General features: G+C 28.8%; 1 protein-coding gene across 1 annotated transcript in view; it reads left to right on the forward strand.

Moving 5' to 3' along the window:
* Positions 1-19,099, forward strand: part of ERR (estrogen-related receptor) — a gene marked incomplete in the record, with an annotated part of 28,901 nt that overhangs the window by 2,032 nt on the left and 7,770 nt on the right. Inside the window, 3 exon segments of the mRNA XM_024361053.2 lie at positions 969-1,065; positions 1,426-1,561; positions 2,288-2,420. Of these exon segments, the coding sequence (XP_024216821.1) occupies positions 1,433-1,561; positions 2,288-2,420 (262 nt within the window).

Below are 19,099 nucleotides of genomic sequence, written 5' to 3' on the forward strand. Positions count from 1 at the left end.
TTTATTGATAGATATTACAATCTGCCACACAGTTGTGGGCAATAGGTAATAGTGATGAATGATCAAATTCATACTAAAATAAAATTAAAAAAGAATAAAAATAAATAAATACATGAAGAAAAAAAAAAGCACATAAAAATAAATAAAATCTCTCTTAAAATATATACAAACAAAGGATAAAGAAAATTAACATAATCAAACTATGTGTATGAAAAAATAAATAAAATAAAATAATATAATCTCTATTCACATTTACACTCTTATATACAATATTTACACAATCGACGAGGATCCCTGAACCCACTGTATCCCCCACGTGTGAGGGGTAGAGCAGAGCTCAAGAGATCCCAGCGCATCCCTCTCGCCGCATCACTGGTAGTGAGCAAGTGGGCTAAAGATTGCAGAAGATAACTTATCTATTATCCTCCCATATCTTTTATTTGTACTTTATATTTATCCCATGTTTCCACCTTATACTTACATTTATTGCTTGATAATTATTGTTCTTTATTACATAATTTACAACAATTTAGTACCTTTACTCATTTTTGTTTATTTTATCCAATGTTTTAATTTGATTGCTTTTTTTATTTATATGAATATTGGTTTTTTACTTAATTGCATTTTGATTTATATTAGGATTTAATATCTACTTATATTTAATATTATGTTATGTTAATTATATTTATAAAATAACACTTATTTTATTGGTTATTAATTTTATCATCCTAATTTGCTATTTTTTTTTTTTTTAATCTCATATTCATGGCATGAATGCAAACAAGTTGGTAGTATTATATATTCCCACTAGTGGTTGATTGTTATATATTTTTTTAATATAATGTTGATTAAAAAAAAAAATAAATGCAATGGACTTATTACTTCAAAATCAGATTCTGAATATTTTTTATTTTTACGGTCACTTCTGATTTCTTATTTAATTTTTGAAACAAGTCTTTTGTTTTCAGTATGTGATTTCGGGACAGTGATCCTCATAGTATTTACAGCATGGACATATTTCATTTGGTTTTGGTAGATTCTATCCTGGCAGTATTCATATGAACGGTAAGTGCTTCATTTTTACAATGGCTTTATCCTTCTTTTCTACTTCAATATTTCCATGATTATTTTCTATTCACATCCCTGAGAAATAATAAACCTTCCTATATCCCTATTATTATTATTATATTCCTGAACTTACCTTGTGTTTTTCTATCTACTCCTATTGAACACAAATGAACCCAGCAATTATTATACTCTTGACAGTGAGCAATAAAAATCTTATTCATGTTAATTTCATCTGATGTCTTGCTGGCACTCTAGTTTTTATGGTTAATATACTTATTTTATTTCATAATAAGCTATGATTAAAAAAAAGTTTTACTTTTAATGATTTGATGATTGTGAGTTATCTTTCTTTTTTAGATTTAAAATGATGTCAGACGATAATGAAGAGATGGTAAATGTTTCCATAATTAAAACGGAATTGGAATCAAGTACATTTTCTTCTTCTCCTACGAATTCAGCATTATATTCGATGTCTCATATGTTACCCAGTGATGTAAGTTCATATTAATTGTATATACATCTCCTCTGCATAATTTCAGATTTGTATGTTTTTTAGTATTGTTTCCTCCATGATAATTTTATGTTACTATTTAAATTGTTTTTGATCTTGTTATTCTTTTGATAGAGATCCTTATTGAAAAATTTGTGTAGTGCATTGGCTTCCATGGGTATATGAAGTTTTCATGACGATGGTTACTGCTCCATTCCTGCGGCTTTAGCATGATTTTATGTAGCCTCAATTGTCTTCCTCAACAAATGCTCTGAAATTAGCAAGAACAAGCAAACTCTTTATCCTTCTAGCTTCTCATTTATACTATCTATATTAGTATAAATATAGATAAGGAGATAAAATCAACCAGAGAATACAAACACATAGCTAACTGATCAAAATCTTATTGAATTACAGTCCTCCCTTTCCACGTCATTATGTGAAAGTTCATCTTCCTTATTTCTTGAAATTCTCTTTACCCAATTCAAATTATCCATTTTCCTGAAATTTGTAGTTTTGTTCAAACAATATTTTACTTTTACTGTAAAGTGGTTGTGAATATCTCTATTAATTTGGGAACATATTTACATTTTGTCATCTTTATATATTGATGTATTTTTTCAGCGTATGATGGGATTTTGTTTATTTTAATCAATGGGATATTATTTTTTACAATTACCCCATTTTCCTTATGATGCCAAACAGTATTGATTATTATTATTTTTTTAGGACGTTTTGAAAACAGAAGATGAAGAAGCTCCCAGGAGGTTGTGTTTGGTCTGTGGTGACATTGCATCAGGATTCCATTATGGAGTGGCCTCCTGTGAAGCTTGTAAAGCATTTTTTAAACGCACAATTCAAGGTTTTTAAAAACATAATCAATTCATAATCTAAAAAAAATATCTCACAGTCATCATACCTTAAAAAGCATGGTTCAAAATTTAACAGAAGCAAACATTTTTAAGCATGTTCTGTGATTCTTCCTCATTAGTTTTTCTTTTTAAATTGATAATTTATTAAATATATAACATAACAATACTTAAATGAAAAATTGAACTAGTTTTTACCAATTTATCTCATTTTTCTTAGCAATCTGGCAATTAACCACATCTAGACTTATATTAGCTGTATTTAATCCATCTTTCCTTCAAATATTTATGTTTGATGAATTAATGATATTAAATTTTTAATTTCTTAAAATGAATGTTTTACTTTAAATTTCATTCTTTTTTTTTTTTTTTTTTTTTTTTTTTTTTTTTAAAGTGATAATTAATTATTAATATAAAAATATAATTAAGTATATGTATATATCACCTAGATTAAATAACGTATTATCAATTAATAGGATTTTTTGAGGGGGTGGAGGGAATAAAGAATGAAGATAGTAACAATGTAGTATGTTTCATAATCTCAAGCAGGTTTCAATATCTACTAATATACGATGTAAAGGACTTATTAAACACCAAATGAATCTTGACCTTCGTATTATAGTTAAAATACATTCTTAATTATTAGGATAAACATATCTTTCACATATATATCATATATATATATATATATGATATATATCTTTCATATATCTATATACATATATCTTTCTAGTTGTTGTTTATTAGGGCATTAAACCTAATTTACAAAGGATTGAGTAATTGCCATTTTATTGTTGACCAATTAGCAATTTCTCAATAAGTATTATATAAAATACAGGTGGTCCTTGTAATCATGTAAGGTTCTGTTCCCTAAAAAGTGATTTAAGTGAAATTCGACATAAGTTGAGTCCAAAGTAAAAATAAATAAATATATATATGTACATATTGTTTAATTTATAGAAAAATGTACTTTTTATTTTAATTAACATTTTTTTTAATCTAATTAATGTTTGAACTGTATTTCTTGGTAAACCTAATTGTTTTCCAATTTCAGTTTTCAATGAACCCTTCATCTCTTTATTTTTTTCTTTATAAAAGTAAGAGAGGAAAGATTAGGATGGGAGGATTTATTGAAAAATTTTTGTAACAAATAAGTGAAATTTTCTCTCTTATCAGATATTACTGTTCTTAGGAAAGCACTAGTTAAATTCATGTATATTTCAAATTATCGAACATATATCTCTATTTCTTCTATAACTTCTTTAAATTAATTTTAATGTAAATTGGTTTTTAATGACTGATAAAAATTCCAATTTTTTTAAGTGACAACTTGCTATGATGTAAACTGGTTCCTGGTAGAAATTGGTAAACAACATATCTCTGAAACAACTTTCATGAGGACTGCTTGTTATAGGAAACCTGATTGCATCATCGTAAAGTAGACAAAATCTCTAACAAAGCTTTGGAAATGAAATTAAATAAGTTTATTTCTTGTGGGGTTTTGGACTATCAGGGACGCCAAGTTATTTTCTTTTCCCAAATTATTAGCTATTTTTTAATTTTTTGCTCATTCCTACAGATTTCAGCTAGTTCTTCAAAATCAAAATACTTGATTTTTAATTTTTTGTGATCACTTCTCCAAAGTTTTAAACATTTATTATGTTAAATTAATATACTTGACCATTTTAAAAAAAAAAATTTCTTTCAATAAATTAATAAGATTGAAAAAAAATACATTTTTCTAATGAAGAAATAAGCTTAATGAAGTGCATTAGTTGATCTGTCTCACATTCGTTTTTAAGCAATTTTCTTTTAATGTAATTTACATTAATGCTTTATTTTATATTGTTTAATAGTACTGGTACTGGTACTGGTATTTTAGTGGGGGGGAACAAGTCCAGTAAGTGGCCTGTGGGTCCTTTTTACCAACCCCTGACGGCTACCTAGGTTGCCGCTGCATACTAACCAAGGTGGAAGTGTCAAGATTCATTCTTCGGGACCACCGAAAAAGGAATGTTTAACTGCCCCAGGTGGGAATCAAACCCACAACGTTCCGAACCGAGCGCACTGGGACCTGCGCCCCAACCCGCATGCCCGACACGTCCCTATTGTTTAATAGTACAAGTAAGAATACATTAAATAAGAACATTCAGAAATTGTTTAGGTTAATATAATCAAGATTTACAATTTTATATACTGAACATAATCGTTAGTGTTTCTTCATTTATAGCACCTGATAGTGTATCTCATTTTTATATTATCCTATACTTTTCATTGGCCTTTTTATTTGATGCATTCCTATTTGTAAATGTTGGCAATATAAATTAAATTCTTCTTTTGTTATTCCTCACAAATCAAATTCTGAATCCGTAGAAAAAAGTGTAATGAAACTAATTGATATATCTTTTCAATGAAAAAATATGTTCACTTTTAGAATGCATCATTAAAATGAAAGAATAATGTTCATAAACTGCATGCGTCTGAGTGTATGCCAGCTCTAGATTAGATGGTGCACAAACAATTACATTTTCATTTGTTTAGCTGATATTACAATTAATATACTTAGAGTTTTTTAGTAATTTAACCTCTGAGATGATACTTAATTGAATAGGGTGAAACTAATATCGGCTTTATGCTATCCCCTTATCTTCAATGTAATCTGCCCTAATCTGTTATTTTTTCGTAACATTAATGTACTGTTTGTTGACAAAAAACCAACAATTCTTAAAAAATGTTGAAAAAAAAGTTCATAAAATGAACAAACGAAATGAGCTGGAGAATACCATCCTATTAGATTTCATTCCTGTTATTGTTTAACGGTTGGTAAAAATAACCAATATAAAAACAACAAAACGTTTCATGAATTAAAAATTGGAAATTCTTCGATTTTGAAGTATATTATTTTTTCAATTTATTTCTGTAATTGTTTTTTTCAAAACTCATGCTATTCTAAGAAAATTGTTTGTTAACATTATTGTAAATAAACTATTATTTTCTATCAATCATTTGAATTAAATACTCAATATGATTTCTGTAGTTACTGTTATTTTAAATAGATACCTAATGTGCAAAGTTTATTTATGTTTACATAGTAAATGGGAAATTCATCCTCACTTATTCTGTTTATGATTTAAAAATAGTATTATCAGGTTATAACTTATAATGTTTTATTCAAATATTGGTGAGGTATTTCAAGTAATTGGTTAAATTAACAATTTCTTAAACAATCCATATTGGTATTTGCATTTTTATTTATTTTCTTAGCTCTGTTTATTAAATACTGTAATCACAGCCTAACTTTTTGTCCTGTATTATTTGTGCTTTTCAATAGGCAGAATGATTAACTAAAATTTCAATAGTTTTTAGAAAAGTATTTTTAATAACATTTCTCGTTGTAAAATTCTTATCTATTTATTTTGCAAAAGTATGGCTAAATTAGAAGTTTACCTAAATTACTCTGCTTCTGACCTCTTATTCCAAGTTAAATTATTATAGAATCAATGCTGAAAATACTAAAACTCATTTAATGGAGTTAGTTATTCTGTCCTGTACAAAGCTCGTCTAAGTTTTTTTTTCTTAAATTATCAATATCATACAAAACAAAATTCTTGATATTTTATTCTTTTTTTATCCTTGCAATGCACCAAAATATAAATTATAAATTATTTTTCATACTTGAGATATATAAAAGAGGTAAGGAGAATAAATAATAGTAAACAAAACAGAACATTACCTTCACTGTGCTTGTATAACTGTTTTAGCAAAAAAAGCAAACGTAGTGTAGCACTGGTGGTGAACTGGGGAAACAAAATAAGAATAACATCTGTTATTTGTTTTGAACAACAGTTCATTCATTTTAATAAAAGAACTGTTGTTATCAAACATTAGTCATTTTTACTCATGCCCCTAATCTACGTGTTCAGTAACAACTGTGCTATTGACACTAAAAATAAATAATTGTATATATTGTTGAAAACTAATGTTAAAGCATACAGGAAAGTAGAAGAGTTTTTAGCAAATCTAAAATGCTTAACATGATGATTGCTAAACTTCAAAGCCTACTTTTCAGACTTTTTAAGACAGCCTTCTTTCCAAAGAAATGGCTTTATTTGCTTAAAACAGTGTGGTCCACTAAGATGAAGATCAAAAGAAACAAAAAGAAAAAAAGTGGCAATGCAGCACAATTTATACAAATTTTTAGATCTCTGGCATTGTTTTATAACTATAATCAAGTTGAACCAGTAATCAAGAACAATGTTTGAGTCACATATATTTTGGAAATCATACTTGTTGGAAATAAATTTAATACTGCAATATGCTACTATCCAACTAATCTACAATAACCATCTCTAAGTTTAATTGTTTTCCTTACTATGATCCTAAAATATTTGAAGATATTTGAGTAAATAATGTATTACCGGAGTAAATAATGTCTACACTCTTATTCTCACCTTAGGGTAATTATGGTGGACAGAAATGTAAAAGGACAGACTAATTTACATGTTCTTGACTATGAAGAAATATTTTAATTAAATATTAGTACCAAAATCTCTGCATACTTGAATTATATAGTTTTGGGGAAAATTATGTTACTGGAAGAACTTCCAAAAACTATATTATGATCCAATTTTAATTTGTTTATAATGATAAACATATTTGAAATCTACTTTTTTGTCATTTGATAATTACTCTGGATTTTTAAAGTTTTACTACCCATCCTATGGGAACTACTAAGTTGAAAAAAAAAATCCAGAATATGAGTAGAGCATTTATGTATTGAAGCATTAAACATTCAATGAAAAAAGTCAATTAATTAGCTTCAATAAAATTATGTTTATAATTATCATTTTATGTTTTATTATTTGACAATCAAATTTAGAAATTGTAAATTCTAAAATTCCATCTTATTATATTTGTATTTTGATGTGTTTTAATAAAAAGCATTAATAAAAACTAGCGGAGGAATAGTAGTTTCTTCAATGAAATCTTTTTTTAAAATACCATTAGAATTGAATTGAAATCGGTACTTTAATTCTTTTTAAGTCTATGGTCTCATGAATTTTTTGAAGGATTAAGATTTTTAGTCTGTAACTTTTCACCATTGACATGCTTTTTCTAAACATTATTTAGGGTTCTTAAGAAAGCTACTATCATTATAATAAGTTTTATATGCTATTCGTACAAATAGGTTCATGCATCCGTTAAATTTGTATTTATTTATTTTTTATTTCTATTTCTGTATTCTTAATTCTACTAATCAATATACTACTTAGTCAAGTATAAAAAATCTTGGACTAAGTATTAAATAAAGACATTAGCTAGCAATTCTTTCTCTCTAGCAATCTTGTTAATACTTTTATTTTATGTGAGTAGTTATTTATGACTTAACCGAAGTTAGTAGATCTCTTTTTATATAAGCTATACGAATGCATTGCTCTTTAAAGTATTAAAATAAATTATTATTTTTGGGAATAGCCTGCAACCTCACCCACATCGGTTTTGTAGTAATTTAGACATTAGCTACACACTGTGGAATGATATCTCAATGGTTTACCCAAACTCTATTCAAATTTGAGACATTAAATTCAATTTTGATATTGGTCCCATTACTTAATATCAACTGTAGGTTAATTGTTTATGTTGTGCCGAATAGTTTTCTTGGTTAACACCTTCATTGCTTTTGTATTGGAAATATTCTATTAGTTAAAAATTCAAACTATGTCTTGCTCTCAAATAATCGTAAAATGCAGAAATTAGAATTTAATTGATGCCATGGTAATTTTTTATTATAAATGAAGTACTAAATGTGGCTCATTGATGATTTCTTGTCTAGAGTGAAGTTAACTGATTGAATATAAACCTAAAGTGATCATCATTTTTTGTAAAAGTTTGTGATAAAAAAACTCTTAGTTATGTTCAGAATCCAAATCCAAACTAGAGGCCTCTCTCTCCTAAGGTCTCATGAAATTTTTATTTTAGGAAAGGGATGCATGTCTCATATATATCCTTTTCCCTTTGAACCTGGTGGAGGTCATTACTCTCAAATCCTATTGTGAGATCCTAGACCAGTGTCACCTCTGGTCTTATGGAATGTAAAGATATCCACCACCTGGGCTCTGTTTCGTAATAAAGTACAAACTAATACTATTAATCTTGTAGATTTAACTTAATACAATTACTCTTACTTGTACAATAGTAACTGTTACTTTAGTACTTTTTAACTCCTGTAATATCACTAATAGTCCTCCCTATTATTAAAAAAATAAGTATTAGTGTTATTACCACGTTGTTTCTATACTTGTATTTATGAACCGATAATATTAGCTTTTATTATGAAACAGGGCCCAGGTGGATGTGATATTTACACCAGACACCGGCTCTTGAGACTTAGGCTGTGAGTGAGCCATTGCAATTAATACCATTGTTTGGTCTAGGCTACCTAGTCCTGTTTATTTTTATACTATATTTTGTGTCTTAATACTTGTGGATTTGGATATCAGAATGCATGAATATCAACCTTTCCTCTTCAATCCTGTTTTTTTTTTGTTTTTTTTTCTCCAGTGTCCTTCCAGCATCAGATCTTTAGATTTTGTATCTTGTTTTATAAGCCTATACATAGAACTTAAGGCTTATACTTTAATCTCCATTTGAAAGGGTGTCAGACTAATCATAACTTCCATTGCAGCTGTTGGATTGGTATTCATGACACCTCTTTTCATTAGGTATACTAGTCTTTGTAGCTCTTTACCTTTCAGGATTCAAGATTTACCCAATTAGCTTTGTTCTACCATAAAAATGCTGTTTATAGAACCAGTAGGTCTGATTGCTGTTATATACAGCCAATAAACCATTAAAAGTTTAAGCCATTATGTTTTGCCTACATCTCTTTTGCAGGCATCTGAGAACTTGATTGCTTTGTTCGTTGTTTCCTCCTGTGGTTAAGTTATTGTAGTTTGTGGTTCAGAATAACTCCCAGGTGTTTCCCTCCCCTACTTACTCAGGCTTATCTGGATACCATCTTATTTGGGCGATCTATTAATCGCCTTTTTCTAACTTGCAAAGATACCAATATTGACCTTGAGAGGGTTGATGTTTAAATCATTGTCTTCCAATTGGCACCAATTTATCAGAATAGCCTTAATACTCCTATGGATAGTAGTATTATTGCCTTCCAATATCACAGAAAGGCTTGCAATCTTGAGAGGGTATGTAAGTATTGGGATATAAAATAAATGCGTAGTGTTTTTTACTGGTGATTTCAATAAAAACTTCAGATTCTTGTAAATATTTTTAATCAATTATATATGACCCATTCTGATCTATTATATGTTGCCATCTTTCAGGTAATTTTTTAATTCCTTCCTCCCAGAATTTCTCAGATTTTTGTACTATGAACTCCTCTATGTGCGTTTTGCAGTCATCAAGCGAATTAAAGTGTTTCCGGTTAAGAGAGAAGGGCCTGAAATAAGTCAAAATCTGTTGGGACAAGGTCTGTTGAATAGAGTGGGCCAACTCCAATAATTTAAAAAAATTGCTAATGGATATGCAGTCCAATAAATTATTTACCGTCAAATTGTGAGGAACCTTTTATCACTTCGAGAAACATATCCCGCAGTCCCCAAATGATTTGAGACACTTGCATGAGATATATTCAGTGTTTCTACAATATCCTTGTCATAGAGTGAGGGTTGACTGTCACCAATGGTTGAATTTGGTCATCATCAACAGTTGAAGGACAACCCAAGCGCTTTACATCTTCCTAGTCAAAATTTCTGGTTCTGGACTGAGCAAACCACTTATGGATGATGCTTTCTTCCAAGGCATCATCGCCATACACACTGCAAATTTTTTTAACCGTCTGTGCAGCGGATTTTTCCTTTTCGGAAATAAAAAATCATTATATGACGAAAATGAATTTTTTTCTCTTCCATTTTGGGCAACTGAAATACCACTTAAAGATATGGAATCTCAGTTAAAACTGATGCATAAAAGCACCTTAACTAATCCTTTTTTAGAATATGTAAACATTATTGACCAAGTAAACATGATTTTATAAACACAGAGAGGAATAAATTGAAATATTGAAAAACACTACGAACTTATTTTACAACCCAATACCAGGAACAAATATTTGTTGACATTGGTGTGTTTCTGCTCCTGTTTGAGCAAAGAAATGCTCAATGTTTGTCAAAGTTAATCAGTTTGGTTACTGCCTTTTCATTAAGGACCAGCTCTCCTGAATATAAAAGGAATTTACATCCTGAATATTTCAGGGTAAAAAAAATATAAACACTTGAATGAGGTAAAAATAAATGAACAATGTAAATTAAAAATTAATAAAGATATACAGTGAAACGTAAAATTAAATAAGAATTACTAAAGGATTAAAACTTTAGATATTTACTTAACTGGCTGTACTTAACTTTTTAAAAAATGAGTAACTAACATTAGTCAGGTGATAGATCAGGCTGAAATATGACAGTGCTGGACGAACAGATCCACAGAGTAATAAGATTAAGAATTTGGCACCACAACCAATGCCTGCCCCATCTTGATGAACAGATTTTTGTTTATGGAAGTATTATTTTTACTCTGTAAAACATCAGAAATATTACATGATTTTACTCCATTCATTATCTTAAATTGATTTTTTTATTTATAAGCTAACTAAATAACTTTGATTCATTCAAGTGAGAAGTCCAAAACTTGGGTTATTTTTATGATTTATATATGGGTTATTTTCAAATTTTGTAATCTTATCTTTAATTATTTTTAAGTATAAATCAGAGGCGCATAATAGGCCTAAAAGGCCAAGGTACATGATGCCATCACAGAAAAAAAGAAAGAGGTTCTATGGTTGTCTATAATTATCTAGGTATAGATGTTGTTTTTTTTTCAATCAATAGTTCACTTTTAGCAGTATATTTTTGTCATTTGGTAATGCTTATGTGATGTAGGGGTACTGATATTACCTTAACCTTCTATCTTTTGTTTTGCTTTTTCTCGCATTTTTGTTATTTCTATCCTTAAATTATCTCTCAAGTTTGTACCTAAGTATGCGTATATGTCCTGAATCAAAGACAATTGTGACCAGTATAATTTATTATTATTATTATGTTTTGCCTTTTTAAATTTTTTTTAATCTTCATGTAGTTTGCAGATTTATCATTAATTTCATTAAATTTAGTTTGCAATAATTGTAAACTATTAAAATCTTATCTGGTCTTGATCTTTTAGACTGAAAATTTATGTGCATATTAGTGTTCAAAGAAATAGGCAGTATTCAATTTTTCTTTTTTTTTTTAAATCATTATTGTTTTTACTTTGATTACCATTGTGTTGCTAATATAATTCATAGTTTTGTTTGTTTTGTTTTGGTTTATAGGAACATTAGCTTCATAAATCATCAACATCTTAGGAGTCTGGCAAAATTCAGAAAATCGGTTTAAGAAGGGGCACCCATCAGAAAATTAGGAATATTTAGGTAAATTTTGTTGATAAATAACTACTACAAGGTTAAAAGAGTACAATTGTTGATATTCATTCTTTATAGGTTTGGTTAAAATATATATCTTTAAGAATGGGTAACCCTTTATGTTTGTCTATTATTATCATTGTATAAAACATCCCAACAAATTTGTTTATTGAATCAACACCTAAGATAGTATATCTGAGGTAAAGAAACAATTATTTGACCCAATGCTGGTCGTTTTAATAATCCCCATAAATTATTTTAGAGGAAGGGATTTATAAGTTGCTTTGATGCTTAAATAATTTTTTTAATTGTATTTGTAACCTAAATATTGACCCACACATAACTGGTATAAATGTTGAGTGTTCATTCTTCTATAAAAATCATCTACTTTTTATTACATGGATGAATATTATATTGGTTTTTGATAAGTCAGTAATAGCTCTTAAGTAATGTTAGACATAAGATTGCTTTCAATTTTTGTTCTTATGGTGTGCAACATAGTCAAACCTGGATGAGTGGACCAGGGGTACTTCAGTTTTTCCCCTAGTAAGCTCTTGTAATCCTCCAGGGTCTGTTTCGCTCTTAAAAGTTCTTTTTTAGAGGAAAGGGTACTTTTCTCAAAAAAATTACAGATTGAAATTGGAGATGAAAAAATTGATTATTTAAATGTTGTTCTACGTTCTTTAATATATTTATATTTATTTAAATCTAAAGAATTGTATTTGGCTCTCTTACATTTTATATTTTTGTTAAAAACTTAAGATATGTTTGTATGAAACTAAAACATCAAGAAGTAAATTACATAAATATATCACACTCACAATGTGTATGTGTGAGCATGCATCAGTTTGTCTATTTTTATGTTAGTAGGGAAAGTGTTCAAAAACACAAGACTAGGTCCATATCTTGTAGCGTATCATAACATTTGACTCACCAAATTTTTGGGAGTGATATTCATTCCACTCAATTCTCCAGTTCTTTTCTTTCCACAATGAAATGGTTACAAGCAAAAAAGCTTGTGCTTTGCTGTTCCTTCAACCACCAGGCCTGTTGAGCTTTCAGCAGTATTATCCAATTAGAATGAGAACTGTTAGGCTCTAAAGCACTCATGCCCAGTCAACACCTGTATCACTTAATAGTCCACCTTTCTATGTACGACAAACCTGTATTGTCCTCCTAGCAACCCTTAATGATCCTCTGAGCTGCACAGAGACCATTTATTTTCTGGAAGATTCGGTGGTCATTGCATTTTCAAATTGGTTGCTCTATACAAAAGGATTGATGGAATAACAGATGCCTTGAGTCTTGCACAACCGTTGGTCTAAAAACAGTACTTCCTTACGTTGTAAGGAATCCAATCGGTTTTAGCGGTACAGGTTTTTTTTTTTTTAATTTACCTGCAATATCTATAATATAGTAAATAATTAGTATAATTTAATATTTACCTTAAAAATAGAAATTAGAAATCAGTTTTCAAATTTAATTTACATTTCTCAAAAAAAACAAAAAAAAACAGGTGTGCTTAAATTAGGAACTATGTAAATACGAAGCATTAGAATATTATAAAAATGTTATGATAAAGCTTTGAAATATGAACATAATACTTTTTTGTTTTTCCTGAAACTTATCTAATTAGGTTAGTATTCTCAATTCTTTATTCTAAGAAACATTTTTGTCAAAAAAACTTCTATTTTGATTCCATATAACCTTCATTTTTCTTCTAATAGTTTAAATATACTATTTGTCATGAACTTAAATATTATTCCTGGTGTTGATCTGAACTTTTTTTTATTGTTTTTAATCTTCCCAAAATGTGTGATAATAAATGAATGATTTTCACTTATTATCAATTTAATCTGTATTTAGTCTCCTTTCACAAAATTAGAAACAAAAATAAACTATCAAGTGACTTAAGATCCCTGAGTTTGGCCAAACTCAAAATTTCCTGGATATAATTTGGATATAGATCAACCCCTTATTTTACTAGAGGTATTTTCAGAAGAAAAAAAAACCTTAACCTATATTCAAGTAAATGCGGTTATAAACTTTTTTTTCCTCCCCTTCTATTACCTATAAAAGACATTGATGGATTGTATGCTGTGGACTCATTTTAATGTTTTTTTTATTCAGAATTTAGATTTTTCTCTTATAATAAGGTTATTAAAAAGAAATAAAAAACAAAAATTATAATTAAATAACACATACTGTTGTTAAAAATACATATAACTGGAAATAGCAAATTCAAATAAAAATGTATGAAAGCAAGGGAAATTTGTCTTATTTATTTTGGCAGTTGTTATTAAATATTTTCATTATGAAACAAAAAGTGATTCTGACTTTTTAAAGCTGTCAGATATCATTTGGCTATTAGACATACATATACAATGCTGTATCACTACTTCTGGTAAAAATGGCATTGTCATTTGTAAGAGACCTAAGTCATCATTGTGTTCATCTTATTCATAAGAGTAATTATTGGACTCTAATAATGTTTGATGGGCATTATTCCAAATAAATGTTTCTACTGTAGCCCATAACAAATGCAAATGCAAGGCATATGAATTTCATTAAATTAAAGCCGAAACTGATATTTTGGGCTTATAATATTTTTATATCCGAGTTTATTAGCTGTTATTTTTAAATAAGATATAGTGGCTAAGTCTGAAATCCATCATAAGGAGAAAACTGTGTTTAAACTTTTCTAAAAACTATAAACAAAATGAAATTGTAACTAATTGTCTTGTCATTTTTGTCCTTTTACTTTTTAGCCTATTTCCTCAATATTATCAGATGTTCAACCTAGACTAACAACGTCCCTCCAATCCTTAAAAAACTATTCATTTTGTTCTCCTTTCTCATGGTGTATATCTCATTATACAGGCTAGGTTTTGATTAACTTATGTCATTTTTTCTCATTAAAAAAAAGAAAAGGAGTCATTCAAGTGTTGTTAGTTACTCTTAACTCGAAAATCATTTTTTTGTAGTTTCTTCACTATTATTCTCAGTAGGCAATATGTGCAAACTGTTTCACTGGTAGGTATAACTGAAAGTGATAGGACTAACCCAGCAAAAGTGTGAGGTGATTTAGTGGCCACTTTTCACATTCAATTTTTTTTCCCTTATAGAATTATTTTTATTTGGTTTATTTTTAATCATTTCCCATCCTCCTTTTTATACAGACTTTGTACACAATTGGTTGAGTTAAAAAACAATTTTAATATATTTTGAAATGTTAATGTAATGTATAGTATGTCTACAATGAGTTTGCCTGTAGAGGAGGTAGCTTGTGCACCCCCACCCTAGTTCCTCCTCCTCTCCTCACCATAACTAACCCCTCCTACTGGGAGCAAAGTCTACATCAAATGTTTTTAGTAACAAACATTGTTATCATTTTTTTTATTATTACAATTTTCCTTGTATGAGGCTTTTAAAAGTATTTTTCATTTTAATTCTTGTTAATAAGCATTATAAATCTATATAATAATACCCCATTTGCCTACCCATAAAAGAGAAATTTAAATTTATTACATTTGAACTTTTTTTAATTTATGTTTCTAGCAAATTTTAAGTAAGGGAATTAATGCAAAATTGATTCAAACTTCTTTCAAAGGAGAAGACAATTACAATAAAGATTTGTTGGGTGGAAATTATGAGAGGATGATTCAAGAGAACTTGATGTTAGTACATTAAATGATATATACTCTTATTTTCATGTATTTATCATTTATTAATTGGGATACCCTCCCTCTTCATTTGATTCAAAATCAGAATAAATTTCACTTTCAAATTCTAAATCTGAGTTACGCAGTGAAATAATAAGTTGTCAGTCAAACCATCAGTTAAGTTTTCAATTTGTCTATATCAATTTCACAAGGAATGGTTACACACTTTTTCCAATCATGTTGCACCTTTTATTTATTAAGTCAAAAATTTTCTCCATTTTTAGCTCCACGTTATGTTTGCCAATATAACCTTTTATATTGGTCCATATGTTTTCAACTGGATTCAATCATGGGTGGTATGGTGGTAATCTAAGGATGTCAAAGTTAGATTCTTTCAAAATAATATTTAGTGTGGAAACCGTCTTTAATTTTTATGAGTTTGTACAACTCAGGCTTCAACTTTTCAGGAGAAAAGGGTTTTTTTTTTTTCAGCCATTCTACCGTATCCTGTTTTTTTAGTTTGATGTTGGCACCTTTTCTAATAGCTTATTATAATCGGCAGTGTTATCTATGACCAAAACAGCTCTCGGAGGTAAATCGGGCATTAATTTTTCTAGTAACCATTTTTCATAATTCGTTGCATTTATGTCATCATGAAATTTCCCTCTTTTAAGGTGGGATTGAAAAGTTAATAAGGCTCTTGGGATGAAATCATTTTCAGGTCTTGCATGAACAATAAAACTAATCTTGGTTAAGAAGAAAAAATCTTCTTGGTTCCCTGTCCTCATGAAATTTTTTGTATGTGTTGAATGAACATAACTTTCATCTGAATAAGCAATGGGGTAACCTTCTTTTTGATATTTAGTCTTTTGGTTCAAACATTTTATTCTTTTCAGGTGGATGTCATTTTTCTCAATCAAAAGTTTTCTATTATCTCAACACTTCGGAAACTTAAATTTTGAAATACTTAACATAATGTGTCTTTATTTCCACCGAAATTAATTTCTGAATTTTCCCTTAGTTTTTTATCATTTATATGAAAATTAAACACTAGTCCGCGAATAGCTTCTTTATCAAAGCTGTTAATGTTTTATTTTTGGGTCTTTTCTGGACTGTAGTTTCAAAAGAAGGTTCATCACCCCCTCTACAGCTTCACCCTCTTTTATAATGTTTCTCAAAGTGTGCTTCGAGACACCAATAGCCTGGGAAACAAATTTCATAACGGAGGAAACGTGGATTGCACCACTCTCAGCCTCTGTTTTCATGAATTTAAATATGTTAGTACGTTTTTGGTTTTCCCTCTACCTAGTTTACTTGACATGGTAAACTTACAATATTGTGATATTAATGAAAAATAGTTTTGAAAAAACTGATACGATGAATTTCTATTTGTAAAATTGAAGAATTATGTTGAGGAAAGGAAAGGAAAGGTTAGGAAAGAAAAGGAAGTCCAGTCAATTAAGTGGAGAGAAGACAGTAGAGTGAGGAGTTGGCAGGACAACATTTGCCTCTGTATATCTCTCCCCTCCTTTTACCCTCAGGCAAACTCATCTTAAATGTAATATACCTATGTAATTAAAAATTGATTTTTCATAAAATTTTAACAGCTTTTTTTTGTAAAATAAATTTCAAAGCAGGGTGTTACACACAAGCAAACTCCTCACCTTTTGCATTTGTAAACACTTTATCTTCTTTTTTTATGTTACACATGTTAGCTACTGGTTATTTTCTTTTATATCTTCTGATTTGACAGTTAAGTGTAATTATGAATATGCAGACAATTGCATGGACAATTCTTCATCCGGTAAACAGCTTCATCCAGTTAAACCTGAAACTTTGCCTGGATAAATAAAATAATAAATACAAAAAGTTGAATCAAATGCTATCTAGTGAGAAATTTCAGACATAAGATGCTCTAGGAAAAAACATTAGAGGTAATTTTGCTATTACAGCTTCTTATTTCATGAGATCGGTTTTAGGAGGATACAGAACATAAGTAGACGGGAAATCATAACCAAAATATTTTGTAATGAGTTTAATGTGAGTAGGTTAAGAAATATTATTATTATTTATAAAACTGTATTTTTATTTATCACGAATCATAGTAATGATTGAAAAGAATTATAATTTTGGAAAAATAAAACAGTGTAGTTTAACAATTAAACAGTTCAATTAATCATTTAATATGTTTATGAAGCATGTTGAGACAAAATCCCATAGCGTATTAGATTGATTCAGTACTTTTAATCCAATTATGTAATGTTCTTCCTCAAAGATAAAAATTTAAGTAACTAAAAATAATAAAATAAATAGGTGATTAAGATAAAAGAATATTGTGAACTATTGAGGTCATCAATGTATCATTGAAAAAACATTGTTATTCTAATATATTGTTTTGATTTCCCAACTTTAAACAAAACATGTATTTATAGGACTAGAGAAGTGTGGGCACGGATATTGCTAGCTGCATATGTGGCTAGATCAATAAAGAAATGGGAATTAATACTAAAGGGTTAATTTCTCAGTATATGGATCAAATTTTCCCAAAGATATAAGAACTGTTTGCATAAAAACTTCCAATCCTGCTTTTAAACATAGTTTTATTCTGCTCATCCTACAAAATGTAAAGCTGGCAAGATATTACATTTTTTTTATAAGAAATTTCGAGCCATAGACCTATAAAACCAATATTTACTGATTCTTTCCGGTAATAAATTTCCAAGAATATTCCAAGTATCTGCACTGAGTATATCAAATAATATGAGCTAGATTGAATTCTCATTGTGGGCAATATTTAACCAAATATACTTGAATTAGCTTTAAAGTGGTTTTAATTTAATTCAAGTACCTCTCTGTTTCAAGAATCCTGTAGTTTGAAAAGTTTTGTTGGATCATTGAATCTTACACAGATGTAAATCTCCCAGTCTTTTACTAATAAATTCAATGAACAAATCCCGGACCATCTACATTATAAACGTTTGAAGTATTTAGATCTATAATGTCCTGCCTGGAATTCATTCCACAGATATGATTGTTTTGAATTTCAACAGCGAGTTCTGATTTTGGTGATTGTCAAGCTTTCTTTTTAAGTATTGGAAATAAATTTTAACTTGCTCCATAGTTTTGCACTACTGTTCAAAATATGCACAATTAAAAGAAAACTGTGATATATACATTTGTGTAGGACTCAATGGCTCTACAATATTTTTCAAGTTACTACCGGGGATTTCATTTTGAAGGTACATATGAAATCAAACCAATTAGAAGTTGATTCAAGATTTAGTCACATATTTCATGGAGTAAGAATTCAATGTACTTGTGTTATATATTTAAAAATATTTAAAAGCTGCATTGAAGGTTTTTTTGGAAACATCTCTTGTATCTTTGGGTATCCTTAACCTAAATACTGAATAATTAAAAGAGTCAGAAACATTTTGCACATATGTTTTTAAAAAATAAAAAATTAACTGCTGATGAACTGTAATATAAACTGATTTCCCAAAACATAAGTATCAGCTTTAATTTTATGAAAGTG

This window comes from Halyomorpha halys, unplaced genomic scaffold, assembly GCF_000696795.3.
Source record: "Halyomorpha halys isolate HHAL.00 unplaced genomic scaffold, Hhal_1.1 Scaffold213.1, whole genome shotgun sequence".
NCBI lineage: Eukaryota > Metazoa > Arthropoda > Insecta > Hemiptera > Pentatomidae > Halyomorpha > Halyomorpha halys.